This window comes from Phragmites australis, chromosome 8, assembly GCF_958298935.1.
Source record: "Phragmites australis chromosome 8, lpPhrAust1.1, whole genome shotgun sequence".
Classification (NCBI taxonomy): domain Eukaryota; kingdom Viridiplantae; phylum Streptophyta; class Magnoliopsida; order Poales; family Poaceae; genus Phragmites; species Phragmites australis.
Window position 1 is genome coordinate 631124 of NC_084928.1, and position 24185 is coordinate 655308.

The 24185-nt window shown below is 46.2% G+C and overlaps 1 protein-coding gene and 1 pseudogene across 2 annotated transcripts; one reads left to right on the plus strand and one right to left on the minus strand.

Moving 5' to 3' along the window:
- The first annotated feature begins 5503 nt into the window (after positions 1-5503).
- Positions 5504-11105, plus strand: LOC133926110 (cellulose synthase-like protein D2). 2 transcript variants are annotated; one of them, XM_062371877.1, is made up of 4 exons: positions 5504-5869; positions 6333-7337; positions 7889-8696; positions 8942-11105. In XM_062371877.1, the coding sequence occupies exons 2-4, from the start codon at positions 6379-6381 to the stop codon at positions 10697-10699; spliced, it is 3525 nt and encodes a 1174-aa protein (XP_062227861.1). In that variant the 5' UTR covers positions 5504-5869; positions 6333-6378; the 3' UTR covers positions 10700-11105. The 2 variants fall into 2 exon arrangements, with proteins under 2 accessions (XP_062227861.1, XP_062227862.1); XM_062371878.1 differs by having other exon boundaries at positions 5869-6005.
- An 802-nt stretch (positions 11106-11907) lies between these two features.
- LOC133927492 (uncharacterized) lies at positions 11908-12673 on the minus strand (annotated as a pseudogene).
- Between the last annotated feature and the right edge of the window lie 11512 nt (positions 12674-24185).

Here is a 24185-nt window from a genome sequence, read left to right on the forward strand (position 1 = left end):
TAACCGCGGTTATCGCGAATTTTCGGTTACCGATAGTTGCATCGATCCGAAAGCCACAGCTAGCTTGCGCAGCAGTGGAGCATCTGAAACAACACACATGCATGTTCATTCCCATGCATGCATAGCGATGATCGATCAAGCTGAGGTGAGGGGGAATAATGGAACAGACGAACCATGATAGATGCTGATGCATGCATGGAAATAATATAGTACATATAAACAAGAGTTAGCACATGCATGCATGTTGATCCAGATCGACCATATGTATACTTTCACGACGTACAGTAGTGATGTGATCCAAGAAGCAAGCAATCAGGCAACACCTGAACGCCTCCATCCTTTTTTTATTAATCGATCTCTTGAGCCTTCTTGGGGTTAATATTCATACGTCAGCGAGGTAGGTAGGTGCGCAGGTCAACACGTATATATAAATCGACAGATATATGTACTACTATATATGGTCTCCGGTCATCTCCAAGCAACAAATAACAAGACGAGTGGCGCTACTAGCAGGATGTAGTGTAGCTGAGAAGTTCCATTGAATTGTTCACGATCGATTTTGATTTCATCTGCAGCCTGCATTCACGACTAGGGCGATCTCGACCCATGCATGCATCAATCGAGATATATTCTCCTGTGCTAGCTGCTGTTTGCACAAATTCAATTCGTTCATGCATGATTCGTCAGGAAAAAAAATCATGAAGCAGATCAACTGCATGCTGTAAAAGTCTATATTATACACAGGGGCGGATCTAACTATCTAAGGGGTTGGTGGGCTTCAGCCCTCTACCGGCTCAAACTCCATTGAGTATTAGACATGGAGGAGGATGGGGAAGAAGAAGAGAAGGAAGAAGATGAGTGAAGATAGAGAAGGAAGGAGATATAATCCCTTACCCACCGAGTCGCATCCGCTATTGATTATACATGCTTGTTTCAAAAAATAAAACAAAAACTATAGATATATTTGCATATATGCTAGTGCAACTCAGATGATGTAAGAGATTAGAGTTATAAGAGGCTTTCAACGTAAGAGTCTGTTAACGGGCTTTATATAAGTGGAGGCCTAATATTGTGGATGAATCAATCCTACCACCTTGAAACATTGGATCTAGTCTTCACCTGATCTCCTCACGAAACATTAGGTGAACGTGCAGTCTATGAATATTGTGGAAGCGTTTCTAAAGTGCTAATCAACGATAATGATGTGAAGAATAGATATTTAATGGGACGAGATCGACTACTTCATAGATGCACGTGACGTTAGATTTGACTACTCCAACTTTTCTCTGCTACTATGCTCATCTAGTAATAACATCCATAATCCCAGCTCACTTAGTTTATTTACCTGGTTGAACGCGGTCACTATGTTGCCTACGTGTTCCTAACATCACATGCGTACGCGTCTTGCATTTGTACAGACAAGAGCTAGCTCCGACTAATTATTAGCTGGCATGGCCAGGTCAAACGATACAGCACAGGTTTTCACATGATGTGCCATATGGACGTACGGTCATACGGTGACGGGCCATTAAATTAGCTAGTTGCATCTGCACTAATTAATTGCATTGAACAGGATAATCTCCAACGCAACACATGAATGATGCATGGTAGCCCCCCTGCTCTGAACGCAGGCGGTACTGCTGCTGTGAACAAGCTCAAGCAGTCAAGCTCTTAAAACAGCTCTGCGTGGTACAGTACTGCGTCCAAGTACAATAACCGCAATGCAATTAAGCTTATCTGAAAATGCCTCCGATCCGTAGCCTGAATCGAGTTCAGTGATCAGTACTCACCACCAACCTCTCCGACTCCGGCAAACTCCGCAAAAATAAATGAATGTTTCAGGTAAGAATCGAAATTGTTCCACTCGATAAAGAATAAAAATGGTTCCAGCTTCAAATAAGAACAAATGTTCTAGGAATACATCGGATTTGTTCCAGCTTGTTAGAGATGAGATCTACACCTCCGGCCTTCTTCCTCAACCGTCGCCGTCTCCAGGCACGGGAGGATGGAAGGCGCGCGCGAGAGAGATCGGGCAGGAGCCGAGGCGGATCCAGGGCCGATGGCGCAATGGCTGGGGAGGTGGTGCTGCATATGCAGCCTGTAGTTTTTTTGGGGGATGGATGTTGCATTCTGATGGAGGATTAGCAGCTAATAGTGTTTTTGGGTAAGCAGGATGCATGATATATGTATGCTAGGGAACAGCAGCTGATCGATACTAGTGAATTATTTATTTCTCTTGCCAATCGACACATGCATTTTCAGATCAACGATGATCTTATAATTTCTACGGTTGTGCTTGGATCAATGCCGGCTGATCATCGGGACGTAGAACTATTTTGCTTGTTCTCCCTTTCCTTTTTTTTCTTCTATATTTTTCTTCATTTTGGTCATTTATAAATTTTAACTTCCACGGAAGCGCCATTAATTCTTGTGTGGAAAAAAAAAAACAGGATTGTTGTGGCGCTCGTTCTCTCCGCGCCAACCACCTCCATAACACCTGCTCCCACTCCGCTGAAAATGTCAGCGTGATTTCCCCCATCTCCACAACTGCCTACCTCCCAAATCATCTATAAAACCCAAATCAAAGCCTCGTCCAAGCCTCCCTCTATCTTATCAAGTCTAAGCCCTTGAGTTTCATCGGATTTCCCCCACCAGAGAGCTTATGCGCCTTTGCTGATCCTTCGCTGCAATCTGCCACCATCATCGAGCCTCTCTGCGCAATCCTGATGCCGTTTGACCTTGCGACGATGTTCACTGGCAACATCTTGTCGTCATTTGCCGCTCCTTGCTGAGTTTTCATCACCGCATCGAACTCTTGTCGCCACCAAACTTCCGGCGTGGCGTGCCGTCGTCGTCGCGCTTCTCTAAGTGGTCCAAAAGCCCGACGATCCGTCAAACGAGCTCGCCACAGCCCCAGGATCTCCTTCCACCGCTCGCCGTCAACTCCCGAGCTATGCAATACTGTTTTCCTCTTCTCCAATGATCCTCTGTCGTCCCCAAGCCGCTGTCGTCGTCGATCCCAGTTGGAGCCCAGGTGAGCCCTCCCTCAACCATTCGATCTCGCGTAGATGACCCAGATTATATCAGCTGAAACCTTACCCCTTCGGTCCACCATGGACCGATGGACCATGCCACCAAGGCAACACCCACATAGGCCACCAAGTCAACACCCACATGGGCACCACATCATCCATTTAAGCCCAATCAGTGACGACATCAGCATTACGCATTAAATAGAATTTTCAGTTAAAAAATAAATCCTTTTATTCTCTAAAGTTATGTCTTTTTATAGTTTAACCCATGTACTTTTCTATTTTCACAAAAGACCCTACCAATATTGTTTATTTTATATTTAGCCCCTTGAAATTTTATTTATTTGCATATAGTCCCTACAATTTTATAAATAAGTCGTAGACCTTTCTATTTTTACTAAATAGCTCTTACCTTTTTACAAAATACCCCTGTAACTTTAAACCTTTATAACTTTTTCATACGAGCTTCGTTTTAGACGATTCTTGCATCACGCGATAGTAGTAATGAGTACTTTCTGTTAGTACATTTTTTATAGCGCTTTGTTGCTATTTGATATGCTGTTCTTAGTGTTTTTTTATATTGTTTGTCGGTAGTATCTTGATTAGTTGATAACATTCTGGAACAGTTTGAGGGACTTCGAGATCAAGATTTTAACCACACTTAGCAGCATCCAGGCAAGTGTCTTTGATCACATTGATCCTATTGTAGGAAAGTGTCTTTTACTTTAGTTGCATGCTTGTCAATATGAATCCCATCGTTAGGGTTTACTAGATACCTCCATGATTACCATTGTCGCATGTGTTGTAGTTTGGGTGTTGAGGGTAGAAATGCTTAGTCGTGTTGTCAAGTCGGGTGGTTTAAATATTAATCTATTTAATAGTCTATACAGCATGAATTGGTTTGGTTAACCTTTATAGCAACAAAGAACATAGGGATTCTGAGTAGAAGGTGGTATGATGATGGTGCAGGTATGCATTGTGGGTTGGTGGTAGTACCTATTTGGGATCCTAAGGACCGGTTCTTGAAGCCTATAACCCAACTGAGCAGCGCAACCACGAGGTCTATATGGGTATGGTTTGACCAATTAATTAGCAACCCCTCTAATTCTGTAGGCACCAGTAGATGGTTAAGTGGTATAAAAGGTGACCTCTGTAATGATGAAATCACTGTTAACGGTGAAACCTTAGTGAATGCTTAGGGGTCGGTGGGAGCTTTGTAAAAAACTTATAGTGATCTCCTAGTAGCACATCATTGGAAGTGTGCTAGTGCTTGATCAACACGACAATATAGAGATTGTCACATAGTAATACAGGTGATGAAATCATGACTCATGAGTAAAGTGTACCAACTCTACAAAGTATAAAACTAATCGATCAGCCATGCTCACGGTCAAAAGCGGCTTGGACTTCTTTTGATTAGTTGGGATCAGAATTCTAATTTGGATGGTCAGGTAGCCAGATAATAGAATTACCTAGTGAGTCTTGGTAGTCGGATGATATCTAATGAGCTGTTCTTCTTGTTTAAGTGGTATCTTCACACTTAGTAATTAGGATGTCTATTCTTGAAGTTACAAAATAAGAAGTGGTATCTTCATAATTAGTTTTTCAACATTAATTCATTTCTTCAGAAAAATACTTTTAATTTTTCTAGAAATAATTTTTCAACAAATTTATTTATTTAAATTTTTGGTTTTTTGAGCTTCTAACAGAAATAGAAGCCAGAAACAACCAGATACTAGACTGCAGCTTGCAGTCTAGCATTGGTGTGGGCTCAGTTCCAGAGCATCCCGTGAACCTGGGCACCTACCTGAACGACGAGCTTGGACTTGGACCCCGCCATTCTCTTTGCCTCCTCTAGCCACTCCTGCATCTGTTTGCTTGCGCTGCTGTCGTAGCCGTTCTTCCCCTACTTCTTCTCCACCGGCGATGCTGGCCTCTTGATGCCCTCCTCGGTCAAGTCGTGCGTGCCGCGAGCCCACCGCGCCGAAGAACCAGTCGTTCATCAAGTCAGTCACCGTGGATTGCCGTGCCGCATCGGGATTCGGGAGATAGACACCTGTGTGAAATTTCGCCCGCCAAGGGGAAATGTCGGTGCGACTGCGGGCCAACGGCAACAAAGGACCAACTCACAACAAACTGCAAAGCCATGGGGGGTTTTCTGAGAATCCAACAGGGTGGGATAGTGAGACCACAGGCTACCGTTGGATGCAGATGGGACAGCTTCCAAGGCATTTATACGCTTGCGCCGATCTGGTCATTTGCACATAAAATTCGCCTCCTTTTTGTTCCGAACCCAAAACATAAATAAAGGAAAGAAAAATCCTAAACAGAGAAAGCACGGACCGTGGCCTCACCTACCTTCCTTCCTTGTACACCTTTTCCATTTTCCATGCATCCAAAAGAAGCTTCAAGAAAAAGCCTCAAATAAACAAAGAAACAAATAAACTTCTACTAAATAAACAAGCAAAGAAAAATCGATCCGTCCGTCCCGTTTTTGTTTGAAATTTTCTGGCACCTCCTCTCCTCCTCGTCTCCCCCTCCAATCCCCAACCCTTTCCTGCGCGTCTCTTGCCCTTGTTGTCTACTACTCGTTCTATCTTCCTTGCTTGCTGCTGCTGCTGCGCCTCCTGTGGACTTCGTCTCCTCTTCCTTGCCCACTCGGAGCTCACCAAACCCACCGTCCCCTTCCTGCCCCCCCTACTACTACTAGTCCCCTCCCCTCCCCTCCCCCTCCCCGAGATTCGTCATTACCATCTCTCGGCTGTCCCCTCGCCTTCATCTCCATTAATACGAGAGTTCACTCGCGGCCATTACTCTCTTGGATTCGTAGTGGAATGGTAAGAACCCACTGGTACTAGCTAATCTGTTCTGGCTTCTGAATCTGTGGGCGTTTGGTGTCGCACTGTGGGTTGATTTGGTGATCAGGGAGTGTTGGGTTGGGGTAATCGCTAGTGTGGGAGTTCTCGGTTAAAGGTGAGTTTTTTTCTTCTTGTCTTGGATGTAGTTTGTGTTGGTGGTCTTTCTCGCTTCCGATTGATCGCAAAGGCGATGCCTTTTGTCGTCCAATTTGCGCTTTTCCGTGGGTGGTAGGTAGTTCCTGTGTGCCGTTTCGCTGGCGAAGTTTGAATCTTGGACCCGGGATTCCGGCCTGATTTCTCGGCCGCTGTCTGATTTGCTCGAGTAAATTGTTCTCCGTTCGCGAAAGTTGTGGTCTTTAAGCAAAATCTGCCATTTCTCCTTCGCCCCGTGTGTGTAAAGGATTGCTCTTTCTCAACGATTCCGATTTGTTCATATGCGCAGATCAGCCAGTGATCGATCCATAGCTCTACTGCCTGAGTCGGACGCCATGGCCTCCAACGGCGGCGGCGGCGGCGGCCTCCGCCACAGCAACAGCAGCCGCCTCTCTCGCATGTCCTACTCCGGCGAGGACGGCCGCGCCCAGGCCCCTGGCGCCGGCGGCGACCGCCCGATGGTCACCTTCGCCCGCCGCACCCGCTCCGGCCGCTACGTCAGCTACTCCCGCGACGACCTCGACAGCGAGGTCGGCAACAGCGGCGACTTCTCGCCGGACCACCAGGAGTTCCTCAGCTACCACGTGCACATCCCGGCGACCCCCGACAACCAGCCCATGGACCCTGCCATCTCCGCGCGCGTCGAGGAGCAGTACGTCTCCAACTCGCTCTTCACCGGCGGCTTCAACAGCGTCACGCGCGCCCACCTCATGGACAAGGTCATCGAGTCCGAGGCCAGCCACCCGCAGATGGCCGGCGCCAAGGGCTCCTCCTGCGCCATCAACGGATGCGACAGCAAGGTCATGAGCGACGAGCGCGGCGAGGACATCCTGCCCTGCGAGTGCGACTTCAAGATCTGCGCCGAGTGCTTCGGCGACGCCGTCAAGAACGGCGGCGGCGTCTGCCCCGGATGCAAGGAGCCGTACAAGAACACCGAACTGGAGGAGGTGGTCGGCGCCGCGGCCGGCGCGAGGCCGACGCTGTCGCTGCCTCCCCCTCCAGGGAGCGGTGGCGCCGCCGCATCGAGGATGGAGAGGCGGCTGTCGATAATGCGGTCGCAGAAGGCCATGACAAGGAGCCAGACCGGAGACTGGGATCACAACCGGTGGCTGTTTGAGACGAAGGGGACGTATGGGTATGGCAATGCCATCTGGCCCAAGGAGAATGAGGTGGAGAGCGGCGGCGGCGGGGGGCTGGGTGGAGCCGACGGGCAGCCGGCAGAGTTCACCAGCAAGCCATGGAGGCCGCTCACTCGGAAGCTCCCGATCCCTGCTGGCATCCTTAGCCCATACAGGTAAATGACTTGAACATTTGTTCTTGAATCTTGATTGGATTTATCATTCATGTGCGCATACTAGACTGGTTTGATCCATTGATCATCACATCGGAAATGTATTGTTCTATGATGCATTTGATTTGATTAATGTACAAATGTATGCTATTCCGAGTCAAACTTTGGTTCAACCTGGATGTCTGGATAAGTCCCAGTTGTTGTGTTTTAGCCTCTGTTGAATAAACTAGTTGGTTTGGTGAGTTTTTATATACTTAGATCTGTGCTACTTCGTCTGATCTCTTCCTAACTTCCAAACATATGCATCTAATGGTTAGTAATGTGTTTGATTTCTTTATATATCTGTTGAAATTGCAGAATGCTCCCCTACTTATGCATTTAACATCCCAGGCCTTCATCAGATAGTCCAGACATCCTTTGGTTTTAGCACAATACCTACTTGCATCGGCACATATTTTTCTCTTTGAGTTTTGGTGATAGAAAATCTGACTTTCGTGCAATTATTTTTATATCGATGTCCTGTACATTAATCTTGGTTTTGGTGCTTCCTGCAGGCTTCTCATTCTTATCCGTATGGCGGTCCTTGGTCTGTTCCTTGCATGGAGAATTAAGCACAAGAATGAGGATGCAATGTGGCTGTGGGGCATGTCTGTTGTTTGTGAACTCTGGTTTGGTTTTTCATGGCTACTTGATCAGCTGCCAAAGCTGTGTCCTGTGAACCGAGCAACTGACCTTGCTGTCCTCAAAGACAAGTTTGAAACACCAACGCCGTCAAACCCTACTGGAAGATCTGATTTACCAGGGCTTGATATCTTTGTGTCCACTGCTGATCCAGAGAAAGAACCTCCATTGGTCACAGCAAACACTATTCTGTCCATCCTTGCTGCTGACTACCCTGTTGAGAAGCTTTCTTGTTATGTCTCTGATGATGGAGGTGCTCTCCTGACATTTGAAGCAATGGCTGAAGCTGCTAGCTTCGCTAACATGTGGGTTCCTTTCTGTCGCAAGCACAACATTGAGCCTCGCAATCCTGAGAGCTACTTCAACCTGAAGAAGGATCCATACAAGAACAAGGTCCGTCAGGATTTTGTCAAGGACAGAAGGAGGGTGAAGAGGGAGTATGACGAGTTCAAGGTCAGGATCAATGGGCTTCCTGACTCGATACGCCGCCGCTCTGATGCGTACCATGCCAGGGAGGAAATCAAGGCCATGAAGAGGCAGCGAGAGGTTGCTCTTGATGAAGCAGTGGAGCCTGTTAAGATTGCTAAAGCTACCTGGATGGCTGATGGCACACATTGGCCTGGTACCTGGATTCAACCTTCCGCTGAGCATACCCGTGGTGACCATGCTGGAATAATTCAAGTATGCATCTTCACGTTACCTTTCCTATTTCGATTCTTTCTGTCGCTTCTATATCTAAATAGAGTGTATTACAACTTAAGATACTTTAATCTTATCTGATACAGACACGATACCTGGGTATTGGTAAATAAACAAATTAGGTAGATGCATATAAGCAGTAGGAAATATACTTGAATCTGCTATTCTTGTAATTGACAAGAAAAGAGGCACCCAATTGATCATTTTTCATTTGTTCTGTTCTTCAGGTGATGCTGAAGCCTCCCAGTGATGATCCCTTGTATGGCAGCACTGGTGAAGAAGACAGACCTCTTGACTTCACTGAGGTCGACATCCGTTTGCCAATGTTGGTCTACGTATCTCGAGAGAAGCGCCCTGGTTATGACCACAACAAGAAGGCTGGTGCGATGAATGCCCTGGTCCGTTCATCTGCTGTCATGTCGAATGGCCCCTTCATCCTCAACCTTGACTGCGACCACTACGTTTACAACTCCCAAGCTTTCCGTGAAGGCATGTGCTTCATGATGGACCGTGGTGGTGACCGTATTGGCTATGTCCAGTTCCCGCAGCGGTTTGAGGGCATTGATCCATCAGATCGATATGCTAACCACAACACTGTCTTCTTTGATGTCAACATGCGCGCACTGGATGGTATCATGGGACCAGTCTATGTCGGCACTGGCTGTCTTTTCCGTCGCATTGCTCTATATGGATTTGACCCTCCTCGCTCCAAGGAACATGGTGGCTGCTGCAGCTGTTGCTTCCCCCAGAGACGCAAGATCAAAACTTCAGCTGCCGCGCCGGAAGAGACCCGGGCTCTGCGAATGGCAGACTTTGACGAGGATGAAATGAACATGTCATCATTCCCCAAGAAGTTTGGTAACTCTAACTTCCTTATCAACTCTATTCCAATTGCTGAATTCCAAGGGCGCCCACTAGCTGATCACCCTGGTGTCAAGAATGGCCGCCCGCCGGGTGCTCTTACTGTCCCTCGCGACCTTCTTGATGCCTCCACAGTTGCCGAGGCTATCAGTGTCATCTCATGCTGGTACGAAGACAAGACTGAGTGGGGCCAGCGTGTTGGTTGGATCTATGGTTCAGTAACAGAGGATGTGGTCACTGGGTACCGGATGCACAACCGTGGGTGGAAGTCGGTGTACTGTGTGACCAAGCGCGATGCTTTCCGTGGCACTGCACCGATCAATCTTACTGACCGTCTCCACCAGGTGCTGCGGTGGGCTACTGGTTCAGTGGAAATCTTCTTCTCCCGCAACAATGCTCTGCTTGCAAGCCGAAGGATGAAGTTTCTTCAGCGGATCGCGTACCTGAACGTCGGCATCTATCCATTCACATCTATCTTCCTTATTGCCTACTGCTTCCTGCCGGCGCTCTCCCTCTTCTCTGGACAGTTCATTGTGCGGCAACTCAACGTGACCTTCCTGACCTATCTGCTGGTCATCACTTTAACGCTGTGCTTGCTGGCGGTGCTCGAGATCAAGTGGTCAGGGATCAGCTTGGAGGACTGGTGGCGGAATGAGCAGTTCTGGCTTATCGGAGGAACGAGCGCCCACCTTGCTGCTGTGCTCCAGGGGCTTCTCAAGGTGATTGCTGGCATTGAGATCTCCTTCACACTGACATCCAAGTCTGGTGGAGATGACGTGGACGACGAGTTCGCCGACCTCTACATCGTCAAGTGGACGTCGCTCATGATCCCGCCGATCGTCATCATGATGGTGAACCTGATCGCCATCGCCGTCGGCTTCAGCAGGACGATATACAGTGAGATCCCCCAGTGGAGCAAGCTCCTTGGCGGTGTGTTCTTCAGCTTCTGGGTGCTGGCTCACCTGTACCCGTTCGCCAAGGGTCTGATGGGCAGGAGAGGGCGGACGCCGACCATCGTCTTCGTCTGGTCCGGCCTCCTCGCCATCACCATCTCGCTGCTGTGGGTCGCCATCAACCCGCCTTCACAGAACTCGCAGATCGGCGGATCCTTTACGTTCCCCTGAGCTCATCTATACCGAACTATCAGAAATGGCTTTTGGGGTTTAGGGCCTAACATTTTTTTTGCAGGACCTTCCCCCAGAAAGGGCTTTTTGCTGATTTTGTTCTGTGCAATCTGGTGCTCTACCTGGTGATCATGAACTTCCTTAGATAAGCAATTGCCCTACAAGTGGTTAAGATTTTGTAGCCCCAGATTCCGGTCGCTGGTGAGCTTGTCTTAATGTTTGGAACTGTCATAATGTCAGATATTCATATGGTCTCTCACAAATTACCTATGTAAGCCAAGAATTTTTCAAGGAACTATTGGTCCAATGTTGGAACTAGTGTTGACAATGTTACACTATGAGCACTTGCTTAATTCGAGGAAGTGAAGGAAATGCTAGATTACATCAATACCGTTGAAGTTCTTCATTGATGATTAACTGTCGTTTGCCCTCATGCAATGCTGCTATTGATTTTTTTTTTTTATTTCCCTACTTGCAACACGCAATGCATCTCTTGTAGTTATTTGAGCAATAGGCATATGATGCTGATCCAAGCTGAATACATTACGAGTGTGGATTGCCCTTCTGGGTGTTGCGCAATGCAGAGCCTGTCCTCTTGAGAAAGCTTGAGATCACCACTCAGCGATCAATGACACCCCCCCCCCCCCCCAAAAAAAAAACAAGAAGGAAACCTGGCAGTAGACCTGCATTCTAATAGCCACTTGGCACAGCATTTCATCCATCGTTTTTGATGACCATCAAAACTGGAACTAGATAAAATTTTCATTGCTCGTGACCACCATTTGCTTGACAAGAAAATTAGCCCCTGCTACCTTCTTCGACATTTGAAGAAATCTGACTATAACTAATGATGACGGAAGAGATGCAACGATGCAATACTTCAAAATCAGTTCCTAAAAACCATTCATTTCTACTAGAGCAGTGTCCAGTCCATAAGTCAATAATACAAAGATCGTTCATTTCATACAGTGGAAGCTGTGAACAGCAGAACCGAACACTGAAACACCTACAAGTATCATGCTCTCTAAAGTCTAAACCACTAGCTGAAGAAGAATCATAAGCATGGAGCAATGCCCAACTAAGTTGGCGAAGCTGATGCATCTTCACAACATTTGACAGGGCAGACCAAACCTACGGCCTTCTTCCGATTTGTATGCTATGCACAGTCCTATCACCTAAAACACTCCCAACCTTTGTCATTCAGATCATTACCGCAGTTCCACACGCAGCAGCTCGGGAGGCAAGGATGCAGGGTCAAGCTCCCAGCAATCCCCGGGAGGCAGCGTCGATCCTTCACCCTTGGACACCTTCCTCGCCGGTATCTGGTGTGAAAGCGCCCCGAGATCGCCCTTCTGAAGGCAGTGCACAGCATGGCTACCGACCATCCTGGCGTGTGAAGATGCTCCTGAAACCTTCCACCTTCTCCAGGTAGCCGAAGCTCACTGTAACCACTGAGGAACACCACAATTTCATGCTTTATCCTCCCTGCATTGCCCTCCTCTGCGCCATGGAACGCCCAGACCAAGACCTTCCTGGGGTAAACCCGGTACACTTCCCTCGCCACTCTCTCGCAGGCGACAAGGTGGGAGAAGACGTTCACCGAATGCAAGTCTCCAATCTCCCAACTTGGAACTGCCCACATGGCTTCCCCTTCCTCCCCATCCAGCCATCGTATCTGCGCGCAGAATTGGCTGCCTTGCAACACTGCATCGACCAACGCATAGTGCCGAGGCATGCCGTCGTCGTCACCGTACAATGCCCACACCTGACCTTTCTTGACGCACCTCTCGCCGCAGTCGGCGTCGAAATTGTAGAAGTCAGAGTCCTCAACGGCCATCAGCTCAGAATGGTTGTTCTCCGCAACCTCCTCGACATATTTTTCCTCCAGCACGCCTGTGGATGAGCTCTTGGGAGTCTTTGTGATCCTTCGCTCCTCCTCTTTGCGAGCAGGAGCTGCATCTCGGCGAGCGTCATCTCCGGTGTGACGCCCGTTTCCCCGGCCCAGCCCGTTTCTCCCCAAGCGTGCAGCCTAGCCCATCTGGCATCTGCTCTCTCTCTCTCTCTGACAGCTTAGTCCCACTCGTCAGATCTTTCCCCTCCATCCGCGCCGTGCTCGCTCCCGCGTGAGGCGTAGCGTCGCAACGGCCGCCCGAGATCGCCAGCGCCCTCAACCGCATTCGCGAATCCCACAGCCGCCGCACGCGCGCCTATAAATGCCGCCCAGCTTGCTGCTCTGCCGTTCGCTCGCAATTTCGCCCACTCCACACCCTCACAAAGCCACCATTGACAGCGCCGAGCTTCGCCGAACGCCATCCGCCGCGACTGAGTTTTCCCCGATGCATCTGAGGCTGCCTTCAGCTTCACCGGAGCACGAGGAGTCCCTTCCGCCGCTCATCGACGTCGTTCCGCCACCGCACGGTCCATCGCGTTGAACTCCGGTGAGTCTTGCCGCACCTCTCTGTCGCCCGCCTTCTCTGTCGCGTCCCAGGAACGTCTGACCAACTCTTTAGCATCGCAGGACCCTGAGGAAGCCTCCCCGACCCCCAATGTTGCGCATTCGCCACTGTAGCCAAGTCCACGTCGAGTTCTGACCCCGCCACCACTCCCCTTCGCCGTCGACCACCGCTGAGACCTCGCCGACCGCCGTGAAGCCCTCGATGAGACTCTCCGCCACCATCTTGTCCTATTACGCTATTTATCATCGAATTTGGTAGCCTGTAGCCCCTGTTTGCGTGTCCCCGGTGAAGTTCCGGCCATGCCTGCGGCAGCGCTACCATTTTTGGCTTCCGTCGGCCACCCGTTTCCCCCCAACCACCCTTAGCCGTCCGATCTTGCGTAGATGGTCCAGATTAGATCGGGTAGAAACCATACCCCTTCGGTCCACCATGGACCGGTGGACCATGCCATTAGTCCCAGTCAGCCAACCGATCCGATTCAGCAGCCACGTCAGCGTACTGACGTCATAATTAGGTTTTCTAAATAAAAATTAATATGTTAATTCTTCTAAATAGGTAATTTTACATATAGGTTCCAAACTTTTCTGTTTCCACAAAAAGACCCTTTTCAGCCTTTCAATTTTACTTTTAGCCCCTTGTAGTTTATTTATTTACAAATAAGCCCCTATATTTTTTTACAAATAAGTCCCTAGAACTTTCTTTTTTTATAATTTAGCCCTTGTACTTTTTCAGAAAAGCCCCCGTAGGTTAAAACCCCTATAACTTTTTCATACGAGCTCTAATTTATACGATTCTTGCGCTCCCGCGATCGTAGTAACGAGTACTATTCGTTAGTAATCTTTTTATAGTACCTTGCTACTGTTTTGTGTACTGTTCGATATTTGTGTTTGTTTGTTTCCGTTGTGCGCGATTGCAATAGGAGACGAGCAGTTTGTGAACCTGCAGGACCAGACGTTCGGGGAGTTTGAACAACCCGCGGTTGAAGGCAAGTGCCCTTGATCACTTTAATCCCATTGTAGGAAAGTGTATCTTTTTATTTTCTAGATGCATACTTGTCAATATGAATCTCATGGTTAGGGTTTACTAGTATTTTCCCTATTGTTCTTGTCACCTGTGTCATAGTTTGAGTGTCAAGGTTAGAAATTCTTAGTTGTGCTGTCAGGTCGGGTGGGTTAAATATTATTCTGAATAATATTCTATGCAACATGAATCGGATTGGATAATTTTTGTAGCAACTTTGATCATAGGGATCTAGGCAGGTTGGTTTGATTGGTATGGCTGTTGTGTGCGTATTGGGTGATGTGCAAGTACTTGCTGTAGATCATAAGGACCGGTTTGTGAAGCCTGTAACCCGACATAACAGCGCAACCACGAGTCTTATATGGGTACGGCCTGACCAATTAATTAGATGTCCTACTTATTCTATACGCGCCAGTGGATGGTTGAGTGGCACAAGAGGGGGCCTCTGCAGTGGATGTAATCCCTGTTAGCGGTGAAACCTTAGTGGGTGTATATAGATTTGGAGGTGTTTTGTAAAGGCCTTGTAGTGAGACCCAGGCTCTACACTCTGGAAGTGTGAAGTAAAACGAGAATCACGACTCGTGTGTAAAGTGTGCAAACTCTGCAGAGTATAATTGTGGTCTCTCAGAAAGTGGAATGTCACATCTATGTGTTTAGTTCTAGAGTGTTGTACTAGGTTATTGGCTAGGCTTATGGCACTGGTGTTGTCACACAAAAGTAAGTTCCTCTAAGTAGCAACCATCTACAAAATCTATGAGCAACAGATAGCGACAGCTACATACTCAGCTTTAACAGTAGATTGCGTAATGCTAGACTACTTACGACAGGACCAACACAAAAGAGAAGTACCAAAAAATGACAAATACTAGAGGTACTCTACTATCAATTCTACAACCAGAAAAATTCGCATCAGAAAAACCTCAGAGAGAAAGCGAAGAGGAAGCAGAAAACCAAAATCCATATTCGAGAGTATGCTTGAGGTACCTCAGAACGTGTTTCACCGCTTGGTGGTGAGACATCCGCTGTGAAGCTTGGAAGCGAGCGCACAAGCAGACGGTGAAGTGGATGTCCGGTTTTGTCGCCGTCAGGTACAGGAGGGAGCCAATCATGCTCTGAACTCCCGCTGGTCCAATGCCTCACCATCTTCATCCAGATCAAGCACGGGCGAGGTACCCATTGGTGTAGCCAAGGGCTTCGCTTCGCTTATGTTGAACTTCTTCAGCAGCTTCTTAGTGTACTTCGTCTGGTGAACGAATGTAACTTTCTTGCATTGCTTGATTTGAAGTCCAAGGGAAAAGTTAAGCTTACTCATCATCGACATCTCAAACTCTTTGCTCATAGCTTGTGTAAACTTGGCCACAAGTGTATGAGAAGAGTAAAAAAAAAATGATATCATCCACATAAATCTGAATAAGTAGGAAATCTTTGCCAGAAGAATCAAGAACTCGAGAAGTATCACGCTTGAAGCGCACTTCCAAGTCCTCATCTAGAAATTAAGATACAGAAAGCAAATTGTATCCCAGATGATCAACCAAAGCCACATCTTTGAGAGAGAAACTCTCATTTACCTTTACCGTTCCTTTTGCCTTCATTCTACCTTTCTGATAATCCCTGAAAGTGATGTACTCGTGATGCTTCGTCAGAGTGAGGCTAGAGAACCATGACGAATCTCTGTTCATGTGGTGCAATCAACCAGAGTCGATGAGCCACTTGTTCTCCAGGTCTTACCTGCCACCTACATACAAGAAGAATAGAAGGTGGATGGCCTATTATTGGGGTTAGTCAAAAACCTCATAGGAATCTAGTACTGGGTCATTCGCCCTAAAGCAGGAACAATAGGTGCATGCAACTCAACACCAACACATTGGGGATGAGTACCATGATGGGGAACACGTGTTCTGCCAAAGTGCTAGGACTCAAAGCCTCTTACACGTAGACCAAAACTATATGAGTCATGGTAAAACCTACACCGGGTAACACCCCTAAGAATAGACTGAAGAGCATCTAATTCTCATGGGAGAGAGCGGGAAAATGGCTCATATACACCAACATAGAGGTGGTACATGTCTCGGGTACTCTACTCCCACTCACACCTCTCATCTCTCATACGACGAAAGTAAAACCCAACCAAGTGACCCTCCCTCTGATAGTAGGCGCAATGATAGAGTCTCTCGAGAGCTCGACTACCGGTCACTCTAGACTCTCTCACAGGTGCCCTCATCTTAGGCTGTGAAGCTATCTTGGGTGTATGTTTCTTCTTTGTAGGTAGAGATGTAGGCCTTTTCTTTTTCGGCATTGATTGTGAGGCATTGATGTTGGCTTTCTGACTCTAGGGTAGTGGGTGAGGTAAAAACAGTTTTGTCAGAATTGGTGTAAGCAACTCTCTCAAAGCCTAAACCCAAAGCTAATCTAGCCTTATCAGTACACATCTTGGTCTTAGCCAAGATCAAATCCATTTTGCTCTTGCCTTCTGAGCACTTCTCCACAAGAGAAAGGAGATACTTATTCTCAGCCATGAGCTTTTCAACTTGCCCTCTAACCCTGGTGAGCTTGTCCTTAAGGATAATGCAGGGTCACATTTTGGCTGCACATCCGTATAACTCTTAGTACTCTCCAATCTAGACTCTAGCTCTTTTATGCACTTGTCTTTCACATCCGCATCCTTTGAGAGCAAAGGATAATTTTTGCAAGCGCCTAAGAGAGTAGGTCTAGACTCCTCAAGGAGCTTCTTCTCGACAGTCTTAAACCGACTGCGACTTGAGCATGCACCGTTTGAAGCTCGGCAAGCTTACTCATGACAACCAAGCAACTCTCACAATCCTCATCCTCAACCTTGGCCATAAATAACTCAAACTTAGAAGAAACAGACTCATACTTAGACCTAAGCTCCTTCAACTCATGCTCAACTATCTTAAGTAACCTATCTTGATTAACGAGAACATCATTCAAGGTATTGACTTGGATGAAAAGCTGGTCATAGGAAGGTAATACTTCAGAGAGATCAAGTTCGGGGTCGCTTTTGTTGTTGGCATTCGCTATGAAGCAAAGGCCAGTAAACTCCTTGGACTTTTTCTTGTTCTTCACTTACGACTCCTCCTCCTCCGAGCTCTCCTCCGAGATAGAAGAGGTGTCAATGTTGTTGAGAGCCCCAACGAATGCCCTAGAAGCCGTCTTGGCTGTCTTCTTTGCTGTCTTATCGCAGTTCTTCTTGAAGAAGGGCTTCTTGTTCTTTCTCTTGTGCTTGTTGTAGTCATAGTCGTTGTTCTCCCTTTTCTTGAGCTTGAGGTAATTTGCCTTGAAGTGAGTGGTTTCACCACACTCAAAACAAGTGTGAGACCCCCTCTCCTTCGGTCTCTTATGTTGTTGTAGAAGCGGGTGAACTTTTCATAATCAACGCAAGGTCATCATCATCAAGCGTGTTCACCTGCTCCTCTGTGATAGAAATTAAGGAAGATAAAACATATCCACCAGATAAAGTATTAGCATAAAAAACACCAACTCAAGACTGATTGCCACCATTAGGACCGAAAACCAACACCATGTTCTAAGACAAGGGGTTTCCAAGACCTATCTAAGCCGCTTTGGCTATCTCGGTAGACTTGAACTTGCTGAAGAATTCATCACAAGTTAACGTGTCGTAACTTGGTGACTCTTCAATGCTTGAGATCTTCACTTTCCATATGCTACAATCAAGAGCATAGAGAAGCTTGATCGCTCTCTCGTGGTCAGAGTAGGATAAAATACTAGTGGATCTAAGGTTGCTCACAATTCTATCAAAACGAGCAAACATAGCATCCAAAGATTCAATAGGTTCTTGCACAAACATTTGATATTCTTAGTTGTATTGCTCTGACGTCTGGCTTTGATCTGATTAGTGCGTTCATGAAAAACACTCAGAGTAGTCAAGATCTCACAAGCAGTACGGAGGTGCTGAACCCTATCAAACTCATTCCGACTCAAGCTTGTGAACAAAATATTCCTGGCCTTATTGTTGGCCTCATACTATTTGATTTGAACCTGAATCGTGTGAGCAGCAGGGATCTCGTAGTTGGAATCAACTACTTCCCATATTACACTTCTTGGCTTAGAAGATAAGCCTCCATACACACCTTACAGTACGAAAAGTCTTGACCATCAAACAACGGAATTTTCCTACTTCTCTCCATATCGCATATGGATCACAGTACTGGTTAAATTTAACAGGTGATCAAACCAGATCTGATACTAATTATAGGACCGAGATATACGACTAGAGGGAGGGTGAATAGATACCTTATAAATTTCTTGCCAAATAGATGACCTACTCCTTGTTCACCCAACGCTCCTCAAAACGAACAAATAGAAGCATAAACTCTATAGAGACAAAGCGAGAAAGAAAATTCCAAGACAATATGACTCCATAAATAAAATATGAACCATAGGATCTATTTAAGATCATTTCATGTGTCCTTATACACAATAGTTCAAAACTAGAATGAAGAACAAACAAAAAGATAGTTACTGAAAGAAGCAACTTTCTAAGCTGATAGTCTAGAGACAAGCGGATTCAAGACCCTCTCAAATACATGAGTATATGAATGTTTATACCTCTAGCAACAAGAAGAATAACTTCTCAAGGTTGAAAAATCGCAGCTCAAAGGTAAAAACGAAAATCAATAAGAAAATCGAAAAACTTGCACCAAAGTAAAGGGAACCAAAAGAAGGAGACTAGAAGTAGATGAACACAATATCAAGTGAGAAAATAAACTTCATTAAGCACAGAGATCAGTCCTATTTTGGCAGATAACAAAGTTGTTTCTCTCACATAATCTCTAGCCTAGTACAAAGACTATGTCTATCCCCTTCTCTCATAAAAAATCTATCACTAGGCTCTCAAATGGCTGGCTTCCCACCTCCTTATAGCTCTACCCCTCTATTTACAGGCCTAGGGAGATTTCTTGACCTTTAAGTTTTCTTGTTCCCAAAATACCCCTAGCCGGTAATGCACTTTTACCTACCACCGGGATATTTTGGTCCAGATTCAGCTCCATCCATCGAACGACAATGGCTTCTTCGACTTAGCTTCGCCTTGACTCATGCCTCGCTATGATGCCACGTGGACCTCTAATCCTTCCATGGTTTTGAGACCAAACCGCGAAACCCTAGCACGCTTCTCAGAGCGTAACTAGGCGCCACTTACTTCACCTCAAGCAAGCGCTTCAATATTGACGCGTGTCCTCCGTCTTGCAATCTTGACCATCGGTAAGTCTCTCCCACTCCCGATCTCTCATGCCGCCTTGTCACTTGCACCGACATAACCTTCGCTTAACTTTGTCAACACACCATTGTCATCAACCTTCGTCTCATATTTTGCTTGACCTCCACGTGCACCGCTAGGATCACCGTTGACTCTGCCTGGCCTCCTTGATCGTCCAGCACCAAGCACCCGCTTGGTACTGATCATCCTGCTGTTAACCGTCAAGTTGCATCCATCACCTGCACATCATAAAACAAGCAAACATGTTTCTCCTACTCCAAACCATCTCTAAGTTAGCTCAAAACAAAAATCCTAAAATGAAAGCACATTCTGCATAAATCGTGAACACCAGATGTTCCAGTGTGTTCTGCTCCTGAACACCGGACCATTCGATGAGTTCAACTTCATTTGTGCATATAAAATTTGCTCTCTGCAAGAAAAGCTCTAGTGAGACGCTCTGGTGATCTCATATCCATCACCGGATCATCCAGTTAGTTCAAATGCACCAGACTCTTATTTGCAACCTCTTTGCAAGAATTTATACGGTGAATAGTTCAGTGTGCACAAGGCAAAAGCACCGGACCATCTGGTGCCTTCATCTCTGTCCGGCTCACTTCTTCACCCTCTTTGCAAGAATTAGTTTGATGCAAACTCCGGTGTTCATAACTTGGAACACCAGACCCATTTTGCAACTTCTCTGAACAAAATAGTCAAATGTGCACAAGCCTTCAACACCAGAGGATCCGACGCTCTTTTCAAATTTGGCACCAAAACACCTGTCCATGAAAAAAACTCCGGTGTTGCCTTACCCTTACACATCGGACCATCCAGTGCAGTCAAATTTTCAAGTGCCGAATCATTCGAAGAGACTAAAAATCCTGGACTCAAGAGAAAATCGCCAATTCCATATTCTTTCAACTCGAGTTAGTCATGAAAAAGAACAAACATTAACACACATACTAACAAGTTCAACTTAATTCGAACGTTATCAATGACTTATCATAATCAAACCAAGACAAACTTCCACTTAATTTCTCAGTAATCTTGTTCTACAAATATCTCAGTGGTCTTGTTCTAAAAAATAAAAAATAGGCATTTGTTTGACAAAAAATAAATAAAAATAGGCTATTGTTGCCTGATGAAAGGTCACCCATCCAACTAGCGATAGGTTTTAAAAAAATAAACTTGTCACTTTTTCAACAGGTGATAGGTTAAAAAATGTAAAAAATATTGTTTTCTATTGCTCTCAAATTCAAAACACTATCAAATTTGAATTTTGAGAACATTAGAATACTATATGTTTTTTAACATGTCGCCCGTTACTTTCAATGGGCGATAGGTTTAGGTTTTAAAAAATAAATATGTTGCCCTTCTAACCGGCTGCAGTATCCTATTTTTTAATTTTTTCAATTTTTTTTTGTAATTTTTATTTTTCGAAATATAAAAATAAAAATATCTCCAATTAATCCAAGCCTGTTTATAACTCCGGCTTTCTTTTGGGCCCACCTGTATCGATTAAACCGGGCCAAAACTTCACTTGGGCTGGGGGCTTCGGTCTCAGTTCATCAGCGCCGCTTCGGTGCTCTCCTCAGCTCCTCGCCGCCGACTCGTGACGATGCCCGGAAGCCACCGCCGCCGTCACTGATGTAGCTTAGCGGCGCAAAGGTGACGGCAGATGTAGCTTAGAGAGGGAGGATTTGAAGTCGGGGAGAAGGGATGGATCGATCCATCGGGTGCAGACCTGGAAGCACGGAGGAAGACGAAGCCCATGGGCTGTATTAGCCCAAAACTTTCACCGGAGCTGGGCCTACAGGTCAGCCGAGCGCTCTCGGCTTCGTGTTTTTTTTAAATATTTTTTGGAGTTTAAATTTAAATAAATAGATTCCCGACGAAAAGATTTGCAAAAGTAGGCGCCCACCGCCCTGTCAGAGGGCTGCAGCCCTCTCAGAGGGCGGGTACGGGTGCTAACCGCCCCCTGAGAGGGCGGTAGGCCTTCCCGCCCGGGCCCCCCTGCTTACCGCCCCCTCAGGGGGCGGGTAGAGGTCCTTACCGCCCTCTGAGAGGGCGGTAAGAGCTCCTCCCGCCCGCCGCCCCGCGCCGGCCCCCCTGCGCCCTGAGTCTATAAAAACCCCGAAAATTAGAGAAAAAACCAGAAAATTTGGAAAAAAAGAAAAGTTGAGAAGAGAGAGGAGAAGAGAGGAGAGGAGAGGGGAGGAAGAGAGATCGGCGAAGCATTGCTGCATTTGGGCTGCGGATTTGGAAAAAAATTTCAGGTCAATCTTTTTATCATTTTTATTGTTGTTAATTAGTGCAGTAGTAGTATATGACATAGATTTTAGATAGTTAGATCTAGGGTTTAGAAAATTGTAAAATTTAGTTAGAAAATTGCACGATAATAGTTGAATATAGAATATTATTTTTAGTACATTATTTTCAATTTGTTACCTGTAGTATATTATTTGTAGTATATTATTTTCAGTATGTTGTTTGTAGTATATAGTTTATAGTATATTACTTGTACATACAGACGTATGAGTGAACAGTAGATGATAATTTGCGAACCTAGGGTAGCATTTAAAAACTATTTTATCCGATAATCAGAAATATAGTTTGTTGTCTTAACATGTGTTATGTTTGCGGGTGTTTTCAGGAATGGGAGATAAATTAATTTTTCAGATATATTATGGTGAGGGTGAAATTATGTACGGTCCCAACGGTGTAGATCTCTCTGGATTTCGCCATGTTATGAAGGGGCTTAGTAAGGCTAATGAGAGGACTATTGTGGGGGTGTGCAAATGGCTCATGCGGTTTTTCCAACTGGATCCGCAGCAATATGAGCTGAAGTTGAAAGGTGTTCTGAGCCGTGCTAGTCATGGATACTTTGGTGAGCTTGTTCCCATCGAAGCCACATCAACTTGGAGGCAGTATGTAGATATATGCTGTGAACGTGGCATGCTGCTTGTTTTATTAGTTGCGGCGTACCTGAAAGATCAAAATGAGGTGAACTCTGAAGAAGCAGTAGCAGGACCAAGTGAGGCAGTGGAAGATGAGTCAGAGGCGGCTAATGTAGGGTCCAGAGAGGAGGTTGGTGATGCTCCAGACCTGGAGCCGATGGGTGTAGCTGATGAAGGGGAGCACATCCCTAGCATCATTGAAGATATGGATTTGGAGGATGAAGAATTGGAGGAAGGCCTTGCCGATGGGGATTCTTCTGATGAGGAGGGTAATGCTGCAGTTCCTGCGGAGTGGCGGGATCAAGAATTTTTGAAGTTGGTGGTTAGCGAGGCTGACCAGACACCGTGGCCATACCATGAGAATGAGGTGTCACATGGTGCTATGTACCCTACAAAAGAGGCAGTTATTGATGCTGTGAAATTCTGGTCGTTGTCTCTCCGTAGGCAATTCAAGGTTGTTAAATCAAGTAAAAGAGAGTACGATGTGAAGTGCTTGGTTCCTGAGTGCCCTTGGCGGGTGCACGCATTTAGAGGGAAATGGGCAGACTACTGGCAATGCTCAATAGTTAAGGAACATAATTGTCATATTGAGGAAATAGAGTTCGCCCATCGGAACCTGTCTTCTGCTTTCATTGCAAATGTTATGTACGGAGAGATTGTGGACAACCTAAGGTATGAGCCACGATCAATAATCCGTGCTATTGAGCAAAGGTTCCAGTACACAATAAATTATGTGAAGGCATGGAGGGCGAAACAAAAGGCTATTGAGATTAGGTTCGGTACATATGAAGATTCGTATCACAATCTACCTCGTCAATTAGCCACAATTTGTGCAAGAAATCCAGGCAGCTACTATGATATCAAGCATTACCCCTCTACTGATGTGGAGTACAACAGAAAAAGAGTGTTGCAGCGTGCTTTCTTTGCATTCGGTGCAACTATCAAAGCATTTAGATATTGCCGACCCATCATATGCCTAGATGGAACATTCATAACTGGGAAGTACAAAGGGCAGATATTGTCTGCAATAGGGGTCGACGGTAACAACCAAGTGCTGCCACTAGGGTTTGCGTTCGTGGAGAGTGAGAATGGGGACAGCTGGTATTGGTTCCTAGAGCGGGTGAAGCATGCAATTGTTCTTGACCGACCAGCTGTGTGTCTCATTCATGATAGACATGCAGGATTGTTGCAGGCTTTGCTGGATATGCAACACGGTAGCGTGCGACGGGGTGTACCAGTACAGTGGCCAGATCTCAAAAGCAGGTGGTGCATGCGCCATATGGGTGCGAACTTCTACAGACAGTTTAAAAACAAAGAGTTAATGAAGCTCTTTAAGAAGTTGTGCAGTCAGAATCAACAACGTAAGTTCAATGCATTATGGGCAAGACTTGATGAACTGACTCTTAAACAAACTGCGGAGGCCGCACCTAACCGTGAGGAACCAATAGCTCTCGGTCGGCTCCCAACCGATACTCCGCAGATTGTACGGAGATCTGGCTCATCTATTAGGAGCTTTTCATAGTGGATACGCAATGAGCCCAATGAAAAATGGGCTCTGCTGTACTACAGTGGTGGTGCCAGGTATGGAGTAATGACTACAAACCTTGCAGAGGTTTATAACTGGGTCATGCGAGGAATGAGGTCCCTACCACTAGTTGAAATTGTAGAAGGCATTTTGCATGGCACCTGCAAGTACTTCATTGATCGGTTTGCAGCTGCTAAGGTTGTAATGGAGGACAATCGTATGCTTTATGGCCGGATGCTATGTGAGTACATGGAGAAGGCAAATTGGAAGGTCCACATGCATCGCGCAAATCAAG